This window comes from Peromyscus eremicus, chromosome 19 (genome assembly GCF_949786415.1).
Source record: "Peromyscus eremicus chromosome 19, PerEre_H2_v1, whole genome shotgun sequence".
Lineage (NCBI taxonomy): Eukaryota > Metazoa > Chordata > Mammalia > Rodentia > Cricetidae > Peromyscus > Peromyscus eremicus.
The window spans coordinates 50,157,187-50,178,675 of NC_081435.1; the positions used below are offsets into that span (position 1 = coordinate 50,157,187).

At 40.0% G+C, this 21,489-nt stretch overlaps 1 protein-coding gene across 1 annotated transcript in view; it reads left to right on the forward strand.

The window, feature by feature from the left end:
• Positions 1-11,643: 11,643 nt before the first annotated feature.
• Htr4 (5-hydroxytryptamine receptor 4) overlaps positions 11,644-21,489 on the forward strand; it is a 56,768-nt gene continuing 46,922 nt past the window's right edge. Inside the window, exons 1-3 of the mRNA XM_059246123.1 lie at positions 11,644-11,684; positions 12,358-12,483; positions 13,738-13,938. Of these exons, the coding sequence (XP_059102106.1) occupies positions 11,644-11,684; positions 12,358-12,483; positions 13,738-13,938 (368 nt within the window). The remainder of the gene's footprint in view (positions 11,685-12,357; positions 12,484-13,737; positions 13,939-21,489) is intronic.

A 21,489-nucleotide genomic window follows, 5' to 3' on the forward strand; every position in this document is an offset into this window, starting at 1 on the left:
TTTTCTCCTTCCTTCAGACCTATGATTCACAAATTTGGCCTTTTCATAGCATCCTAGATTTCATGGATGTTTTGTGCCTAGATTTTTTTATATTATATTTAACATTTTTCCTAAGATATCCATTTCTTCTACTTTGTCTTCAAGACCTCTCTTGCATGGCTTAGAATCTGTTGGTGAGGCTTAACTTTGAGGTTTCTGTTTGGCATCCTCTATTTTTAATTCCCAGTTTGAGTCTTCTTTAGTAATTCTATTTCTTTGTTAAATTCTACTTTCACGTCTTGAAAGGTTTTCATGATTCCATTCAACTGTTTTTTTTTTTTTTTTTTTTTTTTTACCTTCCATTCAATTGCTTGTTTGTTTGTGCCTTCACAGTCTTCATTTGGGCATTTATTCATATCCTCTTTAAGTGCCTTGAACATATTCATAACTACCACTTTTAAGTCTTTGTCTTGTGTTTTAGTTACAGGGCCTATTGCAATAGGGTTTCTGGATTGCAGAGAAGGCATATTGTCTTGGCTGATCATGTTTGTGTTTTTATGCTGGGATCTTGGTGTCTGGAGTTAGAGTGTCTGAAGTGTTTCTTGGTGCATGTATCTGGTCTTGTCTTTGTTGTGTGGGTATCCCATTCTTTGTTTGCTATTGCTCACATTAGACTCTAGGCAACTGTGGTGGCTGTGTGGTCCATGTTAATGGGTGTTTCTATTGGTGATACAAAGGAATGGATATGAGCTAGGAGGAAAGACTGCATGGGCAATGAGAAAGAGCTAGGAAGACCTTAGGACTGCACCAAGAGGCAGACTCCGCAGCTGGAGATTGGATTGGAAGGAGAAACTCTTGAAGAACTAAGAATAAGTCGGGAGAGACTGGAATAAAGGAGGTAAGGGACAGTGACTCTGTACCAAGAGTGATCTCATATTTGTTTGGCTAGATTTGTTTTTCTTGTTTATCTTTTTAAAGAACTGACTCTTAGTTTCTCTATGTTGCTTTATGTTTTCATTTCAGTAAGCCCTGCCCACCCATTAAGTATTTCCTTCTATGCACTAGTTGAAGAGTTGGCTTGTTCTATTTTTGTTGTTTTGTTTTTCAAGGCCCTAAGGCACATCATTAAATTATTTATTTGAGATTAAGCAAATGAGAAATTGGAAAACATCAAAGACCACAAAATGACAGGAATTAATACACACCTTTCAATACTAATTCCAAATGTCAATGGTCTTAGTTTCCCAGTCATAAAACACAGACTAGCAGTTTTGATTTAAAAACAGGTTCTTGATATTTATTGCCTCCAAGAAATGTATGTCACCATCAAAGACAGACTCTTTGTGTGGTTTATTTGTACCAGTAGCCTCGTGCATCTATTTAATCTTTCTTTTTTGTCTGCAAGAGTCCTTTTCTGTAAAATTGATTTAGTTAGTTCCTTTAGCCTGTTCTTATCATGAGAAATGGTGACAATTTTGTTGAATATATTACTCTTCGTTGACAGTTCTTATCTCAAAACTTGAAATGTAGTATGCCAAACCTGTCTCACTTCTAAAGTTTGAAAATTCAGCTGTTGTTCTGATGGGTCTGCCTTTATATGTGATTTATTTCTCACTTACAAATTTCCGTATACTATCTTTGCTCTGTATATCTAGTGTTTTGATTATAAACTGACGCAATGTTTTGTACATTTGGTGTTCTAAATATCTTATCCTTGTATTGGCAAATCTTTCCCTAGATTTGAATTTTTTCACTGCTGTGATTTTGTTGAAAATATTTTATGACTTTAGAATTAAATTCCCCTTTTCTACGCTCAATATCCATAGACTGAGTCTCTTTTTATTGCCACATAGATCTTGAATGTTCTATTTATACCTTATTAATTTGTCTTTTTCATTCTTTGAGTGATCCAGTCTTATTACCTTTCCTATAAACTCTGATATTTCCTCCATTCTATTAGTGAAACTTTCCATGAAGCTCTGGTTTGTTGAAATTTTTATTTCTAGTATTTTAGATTTTGTCCCCAGTATTTCTATGTTTTTATCTAAGTCTGTACTGACTTTCTTATTTGGCTCAGTTTTTATTTTCTGAGAATATATTCAGGAGTATATTTCCTTTGTTATTTCTTTAAATACACTTATAATCATTCTTTTGAATTCTTTTTGTAAGGTTTCATCTAATTCATTCTCACTGGAGGACACTACTGTGTGATTAATAATTTTGGGAGGACTCATGCTGCCTAAGTTTTTCATGTTTCTTAACTTTTTACATTGAGACTTGGACATCTAGTGTTAAATTGCTGATTGTGTTTTTAAAAAATCGTTCTTGATCTTTCTTTTTTATTTAGAAATATTGTATTTATTTATTTTATGTATTGAGTGGGGTGCATGTACTTGCCATGGTACACATATGGAAGTCAGTCTCTCCCATAAGGGTCCTGAGGATCTGAGATAGAACTCAGGTTGTCAGACTTGGCAGGAAGTGCTTACCCATGGAGCCACTTTGCCAACCCACCATTATTCTTTTAGTTTTCAATGTTAAAGAGAGACTAAGTTTTAGTGGGTTGAGCTGTCTATTTTTTTTCCCTCTGCTATAATGGTCTTGGGGCATCAGGTTCAGTCCTCAGAAGTCTCCTGAAAACAGAATACTCTCTGAAAAAGCAATCACTATCAAAGCATAGTCCCACTGTGAGAATACAATAATGGTCAGATAACACACAGTCAAAGGAATGCTGACAGTATGGTATGCACTTACATATTTGTTACTCTGGGTACGGGTGGAAAGGGAAACAGTGGGATAAGATGTGACTGTTATTGGGTTGATAGAGGGAAAAGTAAATAGAAAGGTGGGACACTGGGGACAATGGTTGGACGTGAGGCAGTTTTGTCTAATAGAAGGATGAAAAGATGGATGAAGAAAAGCAACCAGATAATCTAAAAGAATCCCGGGTCTCTGCAGGCTGTTACATTGAAACCCTGAAAACAAGTCTAGCCTGTGTTTTTCGGAAAAACCCTTCAATACAATATGTGGAAAGGAATAGAGAAAAACAGAGCACAATAACACTGGGGTAAAATTGAGGCTGGCTCAGACGAGATAACAGAGTCATTCTTTTATGTGTTTATAAATTGACCATCACAATAAAATTATGTTGACAGGAGAACTTCATCATTGGACCAATATCTTTGCCAGAGGAAAGGCCTACTATCTCACATTAGGATTGCCATATACAAGGGAAACATCTTTGAAAACACACACACACACTATGCATTCCCAGAGGAACCTGGGTTGCTCAAGTGCTCCTAAACAGCTACTTCTTCACGCATCCCCACCTCACAATTGTGGTACACTCACACAACAATAAGTGTGTTACCCACAGTAACACAGGATGCTATCAAGACATTTTTTTCTACTTTCTTCTATGATGTCACACTTCTCTGGTGTTCCAAAGTTGTTTTGGACTTTCTCAGTATCTTCAGTTGCTGCATCTCTACAGCATGTTTAAGTCAAGATTCTGACCTGCTCCTTGGATGTTTACATTCTTCCCCAAGGCACATACCATGTGTATTTCCTCTCTGGATAACTCTTCTCAGTTGTAGACATAGACACCTAGCTGTCTACTTAACATGTATACTTGAAGTTCTTAAAGGTGTTTCACACCTTATTTTTCTTTGAGTAAAATTATACCATGTATCTATGTACAATAATTAGAAATACAGATTCATTTTTACTTCCTTTTTTACATATTTTTTTCATTTTATTTTCTTGGTTTTTTTTTCATTTTTCTTTATAAGAAATTTTCTACTCAGTCTGCATACCACCCACAGATCCCACCTCCTCCCTCCTCCCACCCCCCTTACCACCACTCATGCTATTACTCTTTTTGCACATTGAATATTAAATAAGATGTATGTGAATGCTACCCCTTCTGTGGTAAGCACTGTCTTCTTTGCACCTGTCAATTTTTAAACTTTTATTATTATTGAGGTTATAATATAATTATAATATATATTATATAAAATATAATTACAGCATTTCTCTGTTCCCTTTCCTCCCTCCAAACCTTCCTATATTCCATCCCACTCTCTTTCAAATTCATGGCCTTTTCTTTCATTAATTGTTATTGTATTCACACATATATATATGTTCCTAAATATTATCTTCTCAATGCATATAATATTGCTTGTATTATTATTTTTTTTTGGCTGAATTGGCACTGGACATCCAGTTGGTGTGCTCTTCTATGGGGAAGACCACCTCTCCTACCTCCAAATGAGCCTCTTCTTACAGCTCTCATTCCGCTCCAAGCACTGTGCTCTTCAGCGGACTCTTCGAGACCCACATGGCAACTTTATTGATTTTTTTCCTCACGTGTTCATTCACACATGATATTGTTCTGCTCCTACACTTCTGCATCTTCCAGTGGGACCATAGCTTCTCACCAGGAAGGAGCAGCCCTCAAAGTCTACTTCTTATTACTTATGTGAACTCATTTCAGGTGTTTTCCTCTCTGAGCTAGAACACAAAAAGTGTTTCCCATCTCAGGGCATTTGTACTTGAGCTTTACTCTATTTCCTTTGTGTCTGAATCCTCTGCAAAGGTCATCTGAATATCATTTGCAGTGTCCCGGGACTACCTAACATTTTCCTCTCATTTGATTGTTCTATATCACACCTTCCTGTTTACACCCACCCGTTAGAGTTTTGTAATTCAGGTGTAATTCAGAAGTCTGGAGAGATGAATTATAAGGATCTGAATCCAATCCCCACCATCTACCAGGCATCATAGCATGCCCCAGTAACCCCGGCACTGGTGGAGTAGACACAGGAGGACATTCGAGCTTTTGTAGCATGCTAGTCTAGCTGAATCGATAAGCTCCAGGTTTAGTAGGAGAACCTATTTCAACACACAAGGTGGAGAAGTGACTGAGGAAGACATCTGAGGTCAGCCTCTGGCTTCTCTGTGCACCCACACCCACAAGCACCTTACTCTTCTTCCACAAAATAGAAAAAAGACGTGGTTCAGGAAGAGCACCAGTGGCCCATAGGGTTGAAAAGCTGGAATCCCATGCTTGAGATTTTCAAAACCAAAATCTATAATTGAAAGGGATACTCAGTGAATACCAAACATGAACACAAGAGAACTACTTTGAAGTGCTGACCACGAGTTCATTTGTTCCTTGACTGTCCACGTCCATCTTCTCTGTTCCTATCATAGTGTGAACTCCTTGAGGACAAGGACTTGGTCCATGTCCAGCACAGAACTTGGCATATAGTTGCCACTCAGTGTGCATTAAATGGATGTTAAGACGCCTGCTCTAACTTTCACAGTTGACCCATAAAGAAACAGACTCAGGGAAAGTAAGTGAATGTTTTAAAGCCACATAGCTTGTTATTAATAAAGCCAGGATAGAAACAAACGCATTCGTAGCATAATATGTACCTCATGCTATTGTGCAGATAGGCTTCTGCAATTGATAACAATTATTTGTTGCTAACGTTGCCCTGGGACATTTGGTTTTATATAAACTAACTTATATAGAGTACCCAGGTTTAATCTTTGCTTTTTCTTTCACTAAGAACAGAGAACATGTTAAACACAGACAGCAAGTTTGTAGCATTTCTTTACTAATGGGTCAAAAGATCTCGGAAAAAGAAATGGAAGAGAAATTTCTCACAGGAAAAGCTGTCAAGGAACTCATTTGGTGTAGATCGCAGCTTTGTGGTGAGAACTGTCTAATTGTTCTTGACGGTATTCCTGGGGGGTGTCAGAGACCACCCATGGATCTAACACAGATTTTGAAAAAAATGGCTCCTGGTTTATTTTAATTGTTGCAACTAGAATTTATACTCCTTTTGCCTAATTAGGAAAGTTCTCTCTACGGTTGAGTTGTGCTTATCACTCAGAATTTAATGTTTAGCATCTTCCAACTCCTAAGTGGCATGCCACGGATGAACCGTGACATTGAACCTCTGACCCACATTCTTTAAGTACATATTCTTTGCAGCCAGAGGTGCTAGTCACAGACACTCTGAATACGTTTGTTTTCTTTTCCTGAAAGAAGAAAATTAATTCAGGGAAAGTGGTTCTGATGGGAAAAGTGAGCAATGTCGAGAATCCACCTGCTAAGGGTATATTCATAGCATCCCTTGTAGATAAGAAAGGGACCTAAATTACTCAGCCCAACAACAGCACAGAAGTCTTGTATAGTAACATTCTGATGCATACCCATCTGTATATTCTTTTTTTATTATACTAAAGCACAAATAGACAATTTACCAGTAATGTATTAAGTGACTATAATTACACATTTCAGTAATAAGAAGTACATCCATGATGATGTGAAACTATTATCATCAGTACCATTTCCAGAACTTTTCCAGTACTCCAAAGGATAGCTCTGTACCTATGAAGTAATAATTTCCCACTCCCCTGCATCCCCAGACCTGGGGAGTTTTTATTCCACTTTCTTTCCTTGTGAAGATATCTGTTCTCTGATTCTAATACAGGCAGAATCATGTGGTTGTCCTTTTATTTCTGGTGCGTCTCAACTAGTATGATATCTTTAGGGTACATCAATGTTAAAGCATATGTTGCACCTTCATGCCTTTTATGGCAAAATAATATTCCAATACATATATACATTTACATATTTATTGCATTCTAATTATTTGTCTGTTAATGGGTATAAACCACTGGATTATGTCTACAGACTTTTATGAGTAATGATGTTAGGAATATTGGTATAAAATTATCCGTTTGTATTCCTGTTCTTAGTTCTTTGGGAAATGTATTTAGAATTGAATTTCTGGGTTCATGTGGTCATTCTGAGACATCAAGGTGTTTATATTCCCATCAGAGATACACATAGATTCCAAATTCCCTACGTTAATGATAACATTTGTTTTAACTTATTTTGATCTGTTTTGATTGTAGTTATCCTAACAATTATGAATAAGTCTCTCAGTAGAGCCAGGTATATTTTTAATGGGAACTAAAAAAAAAAAATTCTTCTCTCATATATTACATCCACTGCAGTTCCCCCTCCTTCCCCTCCCCCTAGTCTCTTCCCCCCACCTCCCCCTGTTTCTGAGATCCACCAACCCAACCTCCCCTCAGACAAGAGCAGGCCTTCCAGAGACATCAACCAAACATGACATAACAAAACCGCAATAAGACCAGCTACATATCACCACAGCAAGACTAGACAAGGCAACCCAGTAGGAGGAATAGGATAGGGCAGAGACAGCCCCACCCCCAGCTCCTACTATTAGGAATCCCATAGGAACCCAAGCTACTCAGTCATAACACAGACTCAGAAGACCTAGGAGACACCCCTACAGGCTCCCTGATTTCTGCAGGCCCCCAGGGTCCTTCCTGGTCAGTTGATTCTCTGGGCCTTGTTCTGTGGTGTCCTGACCCTTCTGGTTCCTCCCATCCTTCCTCCCTCTCCTCAGCAGGACTCCCGGAGCTCTGTCTAATGTTTGAGACTCTGCATCTGCTCCCATCAGTTCCTGGATGAAGTCTCTCTGGTCTCTTTGATGACATTTCTGCGAAGCCCTGGTCCCAGAACACTTTGCAGGCAGGGCAAACTGTGGGTTGAAGGTTTCGTGCCTAGGTTGATGTCCCAATCCCTTCACTAAAGGTCCTGTCTGGTTATAGAATGTGGCCAGTTCAGGCTCCGTGTCCCCATGACTAGGAGTCTTTGCTAGGGTTACTCTCATAGATTCTATATAGAGTTTCCATTGCACTAGATTTCTAACTCACTCCTGAAATACACCCCAATTCCAGTAATTTCTCCTGGAATTTTCTCCCCCCCCCATACACCTGATTCCTCCTCTTTCCAACTCTACCCACCCCCAGTCCATACATGAAATTGTTCTTTTTCCCCTTTCCAGGGAGATCTTGCACACTCCCCTTAAGCCCTCCTTGTTACTTGGCCTCTCTGGGTCTGTGGATTGTAGCATGATTATCTTTTACTTTATGGCTAATATCCACTTATAAGTAAGTGCATGCTATCTTTGTCTTTCTGGGTCTGGGTTACCTTACTCGGGATGATGTTTTCTAGTTCCATCCATTTGTCTGAAAATTTCATGCTGTCATTGTTTTTAGGAGCTGACTAGTGCTCCATTGTGTAATTGTACCACATTTTCTTTATCCATTCTTTGGTTGAGGGTTATCTAGGTTGTTTCTAGTCTCTGGTTATTATGGATAAAGATACTATGAGCACAATTAAGCAACTATCTTTGTGACAGAATGGAGCATCCTTTGGGTATATACCCAGGAGTGGTATAGCTGGGTCTTGATTGAGATCAATTCCCAATTTTCTGAGAAACCACCATATTTATTTCCAAAGTGGCTGTACAAGTTTGTACTCACAACAGCAGTGGAGGAGTGTTCCCCTTGCTCTACATCCTTTACAGCATGAGCTGTCACTTATGTTTTTGATCATAGCCATTCTGAGAGGTGTAAGATGAAATCTCAAAGTTGTTTTGATTTGCATTTCCCTGATGGTTAAAGATGTTGAACATTTCTTTAAGTGTTTCTCAGCTATTTGAGATTCCTCTGTTGAGAATTCTCTGTTACATCTGCACCCCATTTTTACCTAATTATTTGGTTTGTTGATGTCTAGTTTCTTGAGTTCTTTATATATTTTGTATATTAGTCCCCTGTTTGATGTGTAGCCAGTGAAAATCTTTTCCCATTCTGTGGACTGCCATTTTGCACTATTGATGGTGTCCTTTACCTTACAGAAGCTTTTCAGTTTCAAGAAGTTCCATTTATTAATCATTGATCTTAGTGCCTGTGCTACTACTGTTCTCTTTAGGAAGTTGTCTCCTGTGCCAATGCATTCAAGACTATTCCCCACTTTCTCTTCTATCAGGTTCAGTGTATCTGGTTTTATGTTAAGGTCTTTGATCCACTTGGACTTGAGTTTTGTGCAGGGTGATGGATATGGGTCTACATACTGACATTCAGTTATACCAGGACCATTTGTTGTCAGGACCATTTGTTAAAGATTATTTTTCCCCATTGTTTATTTATGGCTTCTTTATAAAAATTGGGTGTTCCTAAGTATATGGATTTATGTCATGGTCTTTGATTTGATTCCAGTGATCAATGTGTCTGTTTTTATGCCAATACCATGCAGTTTTTATTACTACAGCTCTGTAGTACAGCTTGAAATCAGGGATGGTAATGCATCCAGAACTCCTTTTATTGTATAGGAGCCAGGCATTCCTAAATAGTTTTTGCGTCAGAAAATGGAAACAATTCCAGGAAGTTATTGAAGATTCTCTCTGGCAATGAGAAGGTTCTTATTAAAACTTAACAATCTTCTTCAGTGAGAGACCTTGATTACAAATAAGATGTACTTGGGAGCTTCAAAACTTCTGACATTCAGCTGCATACAAGATGGAGCCACACCACCATCATCTTAAAAATATTTTTCGTGTGTAATGTGTGTGTGTGTGTGCGTGTGTGTGTGTGAGCGCGTGCGTGCGTGTGTGCGTGTGTGCGTGCATATGTGTGTGTGTGTGTGTTTATATACAAGCAGGTATAGGTGTGGAAGCACACACACACTCACCTAGTAAATGCTGGATTTGATGGTATTACCTATGACTGGAGGACAAAGACAGGAGGATTCCCTTGGTTCCCTGGCCAACCAATCTAGCCAAATGACAAGCTCCAAGTTAGCATTAAACTCTGTCTTAAAAATAAAATAAGACTCAGGAGGTCCTACTCAGAAGGGGGCAGGTCCTGAAACTGCAAGTTGGAAGCCGGAAGTGGTGTTGGAAGCCGGAAGTGGTGCTGTGAGGATATGTTCCAAGGAAGCTGCAGGCCGGCTCAGCCAAAAAATTAAAATAAATAAAATAAAATAAAATGAAAATAGCATGGGGAAACAACCTCTGAGCTCCACACATGCCCACATAGGAGAGTACACCTCCACACTCATCTCCAAACACAAAGCTTTCTAACCCCCATAGACAGTCCTGATCTCCCTATCCTTTTGGAGCTAACACTACATATTTTCTGATGTATCTGTTTGTTTGTTTACTTTCTGTCCTGTTTTTCTTGAAGACACACTAAGCCTATCATAGAGTTGAATGAATAAATGTGTTAATCTACCCTTATTTCAAATGGCATATACCTTTTGATAGTTAAAAAATACCTTCTAAAAAATTTTGTCCCTGGATCTTCTTTTCTTTAGATACTCCTGTATACTTTTAAAGAATGCTTTGAAATACAGTGAAGAATATGCCTCCCTTTGTGGAATAGTACATGACTGTCACTCAGTCAGCAAGCTAGCAAGTACTTGTTATGCACTGCATATACCCACACACCACACACACTGTAGACTAGACACTTCACTGGCACTGGAAATGACAGTGGAATAGAACCAAAGACAATCTGTGAGGTCAAGTTACAAAACAACTTAAAAAGTCACTTCATGTAGTCAACCCTGTGAAGATGAGGAATGTTTGTTGGCTACTGGACATGGCCTAAGGGTTGAACTTAATCAGACAAGAATGACAAGAAGCAGTCAAACTCCAAAAGCACATTTTATAAAGAATGGGTATCAGCACTAGAGAGACGGCACAGTGGATAAAAGCACTGTTGTTCTTCCAGAGGGCTCGGGTTTGATTCCCAGCACCTATATATAATAGCTCACAAACCATCTGTAACTTCAGTTCCAGGGGATCTGATGCCCTCTTTTGACCTCTATGGGCACCAAACACACACGTGTACATATATACATGTAGGCAAAGTACTCGTGCACATAAACGGAATAAACATTTTTCAATTATAAAGAAGAATGAGCATAAAATACAAGCCCTAGAGGAGGAAGATGATTCAGAGGGTCTCTGAATCTTTGAGTTAGAACCTCAAAAGAGTATGTAGAAAATAAACCATTATCACTTTCTTCATTAGGCACTTTACCTCTCCATCAACATGGCTTAAGATAAAATTAGTTTTTGGTGAGCAAATCACTGTGCTTTTATTTAATTAAATCTTCCCTATACAGTGTTTGTGCTCTTGAAGGCCAGAGCTTCAGAATGGAAGAGTGATTTAGGTGAACAATCCTTTTTGTGTGAACTCTAGCCCTCAACATTCTAGTCAATGTAAAGAAAGAGTTCTCAGCAGAGCGAAGGGGCTGCCATGGTCCCCAACTGGCTAAGGACCATTTCTTATCCCTATTGGCATGCTTTCTAGTGGACTTGCCTAGAGGAAGATGTTGTGAACAAGGTCAAATTTAGAACTAAGCTAACTCTGAATATTATGGGTCAATGCCCATCTTAATTTTCCCATCAAAGAAGTGCAGTAAAGATGGGAGGTTCTTGGTTCTAGAGACCTTGTGTTCCACATGTTGTGTTGAGGAGAGAAGTGTCCTCTCTCAAAGCAGACACTAACTCATCCCAACAACTTTTTTTCTCCAGTTTTCTGTGCTGATGTGTACAGTTTGTGTCCAACAGTTTAAAAACCTTTTCAAACTTCTTAAAAAGAACCTTTTGTGACATGAACATGATGGTTTCCTGCAGTTTCTGAGCAACCTGCAAGCAAATATTGTGCCTTTATCGAGAGGGAGCACTCACTTCCAGTTAATAAAACAAAATTCTGAGCTTACACTGGCAAGAGAGAATTTGTAGAGTCTAATCAGGTGCTGAAATGGACAAGACCATGGATTTGAAATGTCGAAGTGACATAAGGTGACAGTGAAGCCAGCACAGTCATGAAGTAGAAGATGTCCCTGAGCTTCTTGTCCTATGGGCTTCACAGAACCTGAGCTCATTTGTGAATTGTCACAAGAACACCTTTTGAGTATGGCTGTCCCTTCCTAGACAACCCATCTATAAACCACGGCTTTTACTCAAGCTAGATTGGGATACAGAAAGTAGTAGTCCTTATATTCATGCAGACTTTGGTTTCAGTTACTACCATTCATGAATTGGCCATCATCTCCTTCATCTGATCAGTGAGAATGATGCATTGAACACATATCAATGAATAAAATAACTGAGGTCCTTGTGTTATGGTGCTTGCACTGTAGATGAAGCAGGTATGCAAGCAGAAATCAACCAAGTCCATACCTGAGTACTCGACAAGATGAATCTCTGAAGAAAAAAAAACAAAACAAAATAAAGTCATGCAGTCAAGGCTAGTGATTCACCTTCCCAGACCTCCTCTCATATGCTCCAGTCATCTGAGGAAGCCCAACAAGTGAGGCAGACCTTGGCAAGGTTAGGCCCATAAAACATGTTACTACTGCTGATTGATGGTAATGTGAACTTCCTGAAGATTGAAGGCGAGCACATGAATTCCTTTCCAGTGTCTTTGAGGCTCCCTCACATCTTTGTGTCTTGTTTTCCTCTTAACCTCCAGTTCCAACGAGGGTTTCGAGTCCGTGAAGAAGGTCGCGCTGCTAACATTCCTCTCAGTGGTTATCCTGATGGCCATCCTGGGCAACCTGCTGGTGATGGTGGCTGTGTGCAGGGACAGGCAGCTCAGGTGAGCAGTATGAGGGACCCTCTTAGGAAACATGGGTGTCAAAGGGATCTCCCTGAAAAGCTGGCTCTGAATAATTTCCATTTTGGTTTATCACATGCATGGGAATAGGTTTTGAAAAAATAGAAAAGGGATCACACAATCTTTCAACCCCAACACTAACATAACCATAAGAGCACCCTGGGTTAATTCCATCCTGTCTGTTTACCTGTGCCATGTTGCATTTGTTTAAATAACTGTGGTATATATATATATACCACATATATATATATATATACCATATATATATATATATATATATCCTCCTGCTACCAATAGTTCAGGGAAGGTATGGGAACTAATGGTTAATCTGGGGGAATAAACACTGGATCTACCACATTTTGTACATCACCAATGTCAACTCTGGCTATATTTACAATCATCTGAGATATTTTTCAAAATACTGCCATATGATATTGGTACATCCTGTGCAATACTGTGGAAATATTTATATTTAAAAAGTAATTCACTGTTAAAAATCCAAGTTTAATTGATCATCCTGTATCTTATGTAGCAATCTTCGGTGGAGAATGCTATCTACCCATGGTTTTTGTCTAATTGATCTGGGTTGAACCCTGGGCACTGATGTTTGCTAAAATCCACCAGGTATTTTCAGTGTGTAGCCTGGACTAAGGCTCATCAGCCCATGAAGGAAGAGATGAGCTAAAGGTAGTGCCTCTCTAAGCAGGACACGCCCCGAACCAGTGACGAGGCAGAGAAAGTGCAACGCAGAGTTTTGCCTGGGGTCACACATGTAGGAGGCACACAAGAGGTCACCCTAGGGGCTGCAGGTGGTAGCTTGACACTGTCTGTGAGGGCAGCATCTTGAGAGGGCCCTCTGGGATAGCCTAAGCCAGGACCAGAGCCAGGGTGGGTGGTAAATAGAGTAGGTGGGAAAGAGCCTACTCTACTGTGTGGAGCCTCAGAACAGTTCTCGATACACTGGCAGCCTCTGCTAAGGCCAGAAGGGCCAGAAAGCTGAGGAAAAGATATCTTTGGGTGTGATGAGTCTGGAGAAGTCAGAAGAGGCTGGACCATGGAGAATCTCCTTGGCCGTGGTGCACAAAGGGGAAACTGAGTCTTGCGGCTTATCCTTAATGTGTGACTTTTCTTTCCTTTTCTACCTCCCTTCTTTCCTTCCTTCAATTCCCCCCCCACGCTTCTTTTCCACATCCTCCCCCCACCACCACCACCTTGCTTGTACCTTTTCACTTACAGGAAAATAAAAACCAATTATTTCATTGTGTCTCTTGCCTTTGCCGATCTGCTGGTTTCGGTGCTGGTGATGCCCTTTGGTGCCATTGAGCTGGTTCAAGACATCTTGATTTATGAGGATACATTTTGCCTGGTCCGGACCTCTCTGGATGTCCTACTCACTACAGCCTCGATTTTTCATCTGTGCTGCATTTCACTGGATAGGTAAGAGCAGGGCAATGTGCAGAATGGAATGCCCTTGACACCTGTGACCTAGCAGATATTACCCAGTGTCTTTCTTTCCTTCCTAACTCATCTCCCGAAATTGGTTCCAGACACAGATGTGGAAGTTCAGTGATTCTTGCACCAGGGTAGTGCTTGCGGAGGACTTCTTCTCAGTCAGGCACTCTTAGGGATTTTGAAAAGCTAAAGGTTGCATGGTCTAGCAATTGCTTGCATAGAGTTTACTGTGTAGATAGGTATCTTCAGCCAAGTTCACTTCCAACTTTATATTGATGACAGGAAAAAAATGCTAAGGGAGCCAGGTGGCCAGAGTTAGTGCACATGCCCAGGAGGCTATGAATGATCTCACTGTGTTCGGACATGACCTTCTCCTAAAATATGCCCATACAATAAATAAGATCTAGGAAAGTGCGTGTGATCATGGGGGAGTTTTTCCCTACGAAGTTAAAGTTGATAATAAAATCTCCAATAATTGCTGTTTTAAAGATTCAGCTTATCATATCCCAATGTATATTGTGGGTTTTTTGTTTGTGTGTGTGTGTGTGTGTGTATGTGTGTGTGTGTGTGTGTGTGTGTGTGTGTGTGTGTGTGTGTGTGTGTTTATACTTTCGGGTGCCTAGTGGTTGCCACCTTGGCCTCATTTGTTGGGAATGTATATTTATCAACTCTTTCCATTCTCTGATTTCTGTTTATGTTCATGGAATAACTAATGACAGAATACACTTTAAAAGCCATATGACTCTGAGAGTATATGTGGCTGAGGGGCTAGAACCCAGAAGAAAATGTAGGGTGAAAGTTTCATGAGCTTAGACTGCCGGGGATAACATCTCACTTTTTCTCCAGATGTCCACAGACCTATATTTCCTGGCTTGGGAGAGATGCATTTCTTAAGCTGAGGATTTAGAAAAATAATCAGCCAAGTTAGAGGATGTTATATCTCTAAAATAGTCACCTTTAAACAGTAAAATAATGATTTCTTTGAAAATTACTCATCTGGGGTGGGTCCTTAAGAATTTAAACAGTAAAATAATGATTTCTTTGAAAATTACTCATCTGGGGTGGGTCCTTAAGAATTTAAATCTTCTGTGACAACAACAGACTCACCTCTTTTCTTATGAGAGCACTGATTGGAATGGCAGATGTGACAGTGACAGTCTCCTCCTCCTCCTCTTCTTTTTGTTTGTTAGTTTTGTTTTTCGAGACAGAGTTTCTCTGTGTAGCTCTGGTTGTCCTGGAACTTAATTTGTAGACCAGGTTGGCCTTGAACTCACAGAGATCCATCTGCCTCTGCTTCCCAAATGTTGGGATTAAAGCATTTCCCACCACAACCCGGCCAGCAAGCCTCCTCTGTTTAAATCACTTTTTTTCTGACAAGAACACAAAGTTGAATTGCCTAGGTTCTATGCATGTGTAATGAAACTCCACTGCATAGATAGAGAGGTGCACAATTGAGCTGGTGGCCAACAGTAAGACCTACCATGAGTCATAATTAGAAATTTCTGCATCTTAGCTCATTTACAATCAGACATTAGTATGTGAAGGACATTTTGAAAACATTGGCTACTACATGAAATTTCATATTACAGAAAATAAAGTATTAGAAAGGAGAAAATGCAGGGAAATCCTAGAGGTTAGCCTGTATATGATCATTGCTACAATGGTCTGTGAGACTACACATAATATAGGAACTTAGAAAAAAGCAAGGCTGGGGATAAAGGGAAGCTGGAAGTCAGTGAGATTTTTGGCAAAAGCTAGGGGAAGAAAATGAGCCATGCAGAAAATAAAAATGAGAGAAAATTCATCTCACTGCTGTAGAGAGCAGACAGCCCCAAGACCAGGGCTGAAGGTCTCCCATGGGGGGTTGGCTTTAGATTTCCGGATTTAAGCTTATACTCCCTCATGAACATTTCTTCAAGTAGGCTCACACTGTAGTGAGGCAGTTAAGAATTGGACACTAAAAGCCATCTGTTTTTAAATGTGAAAGATTTAACTTTAAATTTCAGCTTTGTCAGGTTTTGCCGCTGAGATTGGCAGTGAGTTAATAAGACTTTCTGAGTCTCACTTTTCTTTGTCTCAAAAAAATAAAATGGAGGATAAAGAACTGATCTTGCAGGATTGCAGTCAGGAAGAAATGAGCTAAGCTGCCTGAGGGGGAGCATTGTCCACTATGACTCAGTCCTGCCGTGAGTGGAAGGTGCTACCTGAGCTAATCACCATCTGTCTTTTTGACTTCTCTCAAGACACCGAAGCATCCTCTAATTGTTCTCCTCACACTGACTTATCCATCTATTCTCACTTATAAGATCAAACAAATGTCAGCTTTCAACTGCAACTCTGAGCATTGCTGCCTGTCTGGGACTTTCAACAGCTGCTTGCTTTGAGATATAAGCACACTGCTTGATGTAGAGAATTTTTAAATTTAATTCAATTAATTTTTAATTCAATTTAATTTATTTAGCATTTCATATATATAAGTATTGTATTCATGGTATTTATATCCAACCATCTTCCTACTTCAACAGCCCCCCATGCCCTGCTTCCACATTCCCCCCACAGCCTACTGAGTCCATTTAGTGTCACTCATATGTATATGTGTTTAAGGCTAAAGACTTGGCACTGAATAACCTATCGGGGGTTCATCCCTGGAGAAGACAGATTCTCCTTCTCTCTGTAATCCTTGACTGCCTCTAGGTCTTCTGACGGTGGAGCCTTGAGATTTCCTGATTGGGGTTGGCCTGGCAATTGGTGTTATCATTATGCAGGTCTTCTTCAGTCAACGATATTATTGAGATTTCATGGATGTAGTAACTTCCTTGTCATATAAGGAAAAAGAATCCTGCAGCAGATGTCCTGGTCTTCTGGCTCTTACAGTCTCTTCACCCCCTCTTCTGCAATGTACCCGGAGCCTTAAGTGTAGAGGTTATATTTTACATCTATCTATTGGGGTCGGATCCCCATGACCTGTGAGTTCTCTACATCTTTTTTTTTTTTTTTTTTTTTTTGGTTTTTCGAGACAGGATTTCTCTGTGTAGCTTTGCGCCTTTCCTGGAACTCACTTGGTAGCCCAGGCTGGCCTCGAACTCACAGAGATCCGCCTGGCTCTGCCTCCCGAGTGCTGGGATTAAAGGCGTGCGCCACCACCGCCCAGCGAGTTCTCTACATCTTAATCAGTTGTTGATTTCTTAATTTTTCCTATCTGCTGCAAAATGAAGCTTCTCTGATGAAGGGTGAAAGCTCTAGTTATCTGCAGATATAAGGGTAGCATTTAGAATGCAGTTAGATGTTTTACAGGGTTTAGGAAAGTAGCAGCAGTAGGTTCTCTTTTAGAGTCCAGTAGTTGGCCTTCCCTGGGTAGTTGAGTACGTTTACAATCCCAGCATGGATTCTCTCTTATTGAGTAGGCTGTAAGTCCAATTAGATGGTTAATTAGATGGCTGAGAACCCTGAGATGCATCACTCTTGGACCTTTGGCCTTTGTGGTGGCACATAGGCTTTACATTGGGTAGGAATGTTGTTCTGCCTTGGTAGATAACATAGCACTTTCTGATACCATGAGAGTCATTCCTCAGGGAAGAAGCTTCTGTATCATATCCAGTTTGTCTCCTGTGTTTGAAGTAGGCAGTGTTTTCAGCAACAGGGTTTTACCTTCAAGTGTTGGGAGGAAACCAAGGTCAATGGTAATAGCTTGTTTTGTTTTTTAGTAGTCTCTTGACTACCCTGACCAACAACTTGAAGGGAAGTTTTCCATGCCTGGCACTTGGGCTTATTAGGTAGTCTATAGCTCTTGGAGAGAACATTATTACTGCTAATGGTATAACTTCATTTAAATGATAAGTATGTTACATGTATTACATGTAAATTTGAAGTAAACATAAAATAATGCTTTCCTATAGCTTTTTCAAATATTTTTGTGCTATTTATCCTTTTCCTCTCCACAATTAAAATTTCCCCCTATTTTTCCTGTTTTCCCCTTATTGCACCAGTGTCCTACTTTCCCTCTGTATACAATATTTTCATCAAATCTTCAAGAATTTCATGTATTTTGATCTTATTCACCCCAACTCTTCACCCTAGCTCCTTCTAGATCTACCCTTACCTCTCAAATTTATGTCCTCCCTGAAAATAGCCTATCACCTCCAATTTGTGTGGCTCATGTACTCGTAAGTGTGGGCCAAGCACTGGAGCACAGTCTACCCACCGGGAGCCATGGCCTTAAAGAAAACTGACTCCTCTTCCTGAGGAGTCATCAACTGTCCATAGCTCCTCAGCTAAGTGTGAAGGCACATCGTCCCACTCAGTGCTGGAATGTTGACTGAATTGATGCTGTGCATGCCCTGTGCAGGCAAACTACGCTGCTTTGAGTTCACAAATGCATTGGTCCTGTCATGTCCCAAAGAATCGACTTTTCTCTGGTTGATTTTTTCTTTCTGCCTCCTTTTTTGCTATGGTATCTGACCCTTGCTGTCTCTCTGCATGGGGGAGCAATCTAGATGTTTCGTTTGTGGCTGAGCACACCACTGACACTTCCTCTCTGAACTTTGAGCAGTTATGAGTTTGTGTTAATCACCATCCACTGCACAAAGAAACTTTTCTGATCAGGTACGAGAGTGGCAATAATTGATGAGTATAGATGGGCTTCACTGTCTGTTTCCTGTCTCTGTCCCAAGTTTCCCTTCAGAACCTTCACCAGCCCTGCCTCTCGGCTCTGACCACCTTGACCTTTCTTCTGTTGTTTTCCAGGCATCGGCTCCTCTCTGTGCCTGGAAAGCTCCTTTGCCCTCTGTGTGACTTTCGGATTTTAGCTCAGTCACATACCCCTACAGCAGAAGTCATCTCTGACCTCCTTGGACACATTCTTTGTAGAGCTCATTGCATTTTTTATTAAATGCAGTTCTGTAATTTCTCCCACAAAGTCTTTTTTTTCTCCCTTGTGGGAAGAAGCTCTGCAATATGAACAAGGATAAGAGAGTGTTTGTGGAATCTGTGGAATTTGCATTTAATGATAATTTTGACAATTAAACAGTAGTTGCACATAAATATTTATTTAGGTATTTGGCAATTTTTTATTTTCTTTCCCCTAGTAGACATCAGAAACTTGAACTCTACAAGGAAGATGGGACTAGACAGTTTTTGTCTTGTTTTCCTTTTCTTTCTCTCCAACACGATCCTATCCCAGGTGATACCCTTCACTGAGCTAGAGGGTCCATCCTGAGCATTACAGACAATGCCTTGCCTGGAACAGCATGGTTTTATTTATCATATAGCTTCTGCTTTTACAGTGTTCCTCCTGGTCTTACATTTGAGCTGGGTCAAGGCAGAGAAGGAGTGTCTTGGAGGGTCAGGGTTTGATGGCCTTATCATGTGAGTGAGGGTCCTGGTGAGACACACAGCCCTCCCACCTCAAGCTGTTGTGAGTAGTTTAAGAAAGGGTAGTACCTTTCATGAAAGGAGCCTCACTGTGATTCTTAATTATTGCCCAGATTACTGACTCCTGGGTCCAGTAAAAGTGCATAATTCCTTTAATATTAAAAAATGCATTTTTATATCTGAAATTCTTATACTTCTTGGTACTTTAACAAATGACATATCCTGAACTTTTAAAATAATTTCAAAACTATAATTACTCTGTTCAGTGTAGTATGAGTCATGAGAGGTCAACCACTGTATTATCTGAGGTTCTATGGAGAATGAAAAACAACCAACCAGCTATAAAAAAAAAACCAAAACGCTACTTTTGAAAGAGCAATATAATGAAGCCGTTGAAACTCCTGACAAATAGGATGTGCTGAGAGGTGTAACTGTTATCTGAGAAAAAAGCAAGTTTCAGACTTAAATGTTGGTCACAATTCCACTCATAAAATAAATGCATATATATGTATGTCTGAACATACAATATGAAAAAATCATTGAAGGAGGGAAGGAGACAGAGATTGATTGACCAACCATGAGCAGATTGTCTTCATTCTGATCTTGCTTAGCCCCACATTAGTTTGTGACCTTATACTTGCCCCATCCCTTCCTATTCTTATCACAAGATTAAAAACACAGCAATACCTGAGCATTGCAAAAAAATAATACACCACCAATACACAAGTGGATTACATAGAGATGGCCCCACAGCCTGGCAACCACTTGGAGGTAACCACTGTGAACACAGCCACCTATAGTGACATCATGTGCAATAAATATATTTGCTTTAGCAGCTGCTTTGAATTTATGTTTTAGTGGTTTTTGAAGAAGCCTTTGTCTGTACAGATGCCCATGAACATTGGGACTGTTCTTCCCAACTTGCTTTTTGGGTGACCCATTAGTAAAGCACTCTTTCTGACAGAAACCGAAGTGATGGACCACTTGACTGAAAAACCTGGCATTAAGCATGGCTTTCTACAAAGATTTGAACAGTTTCATCCTGTCTGCCTCTCTCTAACTCTCCTCTCCTCTTGGTGTCCATGTTTGTTTTTCCTGTTCACTGTACTTTTGTCTCTATTTATACCCATTCCTCGTTGTTCTTATTCTATTCCTCAGCTCTGAACTCTTGTTGAATTTATCCTCAAGCTGAGTTCTTCCTGGGAGTGGGGGGCATTGGCAACATAAGTCTGAAACACAGAAATCCACAGGAAAAGAACCCTAGATGCTAGGTCTCAATGTTGGAATCACACTTCCCTCAACACTTGCTTGCCGTGATGTGGGGATGGCACATCTTTTTTTTTTTTTCTGGGCAAAGGTGGAGCTCTATGACTGCCATATTCACTAAAAGCATGTAGTATGGAAGCTTGGTACTTCCCCCAGAAACTGGGACACTGTGTGGAGATCAGATTCCAACTTCTCTCAGGCTAGTTGAAGGCTTAGAGGTATCTTTTGGAGTACTCACAATCAGATGAAAAAATGTTATCCACTGGTTTCCTCTCTATCGACCATATACCTTCATTCTTCTACTGGATTCTTAAACCATATTTTTTTTAGACTTAACTGTTCTGTTTTTTTCTTAACATGTTTGCAATTCTTCCTTTATTCGGCCTTAAATACAATTACTTTTAAAAGTCTAGTTTATTAAAGAGACCATTACCTGTCGGAATGGCAATATTTTCTCTTCGTTGTCAATCTTCTTCTGCCACCCAGAAACTTGGAACATTCCATCTGCAAAACCTTCCACAGTTTTTTGAGTCCCGGGTTTTTTTTTTTTTTTTTTTTTTTTAAACAAGTTTCCTTGTAAAACATGTTCTTCTGACTCCAGGGCTGCATATTTAATCTCATGCAAGAGATAAGTTGTCTGGGTTACTTAATGATCTCCCTGGAGCCTAACTCAGTTGTGCAGTGTATAAATCAAATGTGTCAGTCACTGAGAACGTGCATGTCACACAGTTCCATTTATTTGCCCAATATCACCGACTGATTTTTTTTTTCGCAAGGAAAATGAGTAAGAGTTTCTTCTTTCCTCATTTTCTCACTAGTTATTGGTGTGGGAGGGCCCAGTCCATGTTGGGTGGTTCCATGCCTGGGTTGGTGGTCCTGGGTTCTATAAGAAATCAGGCT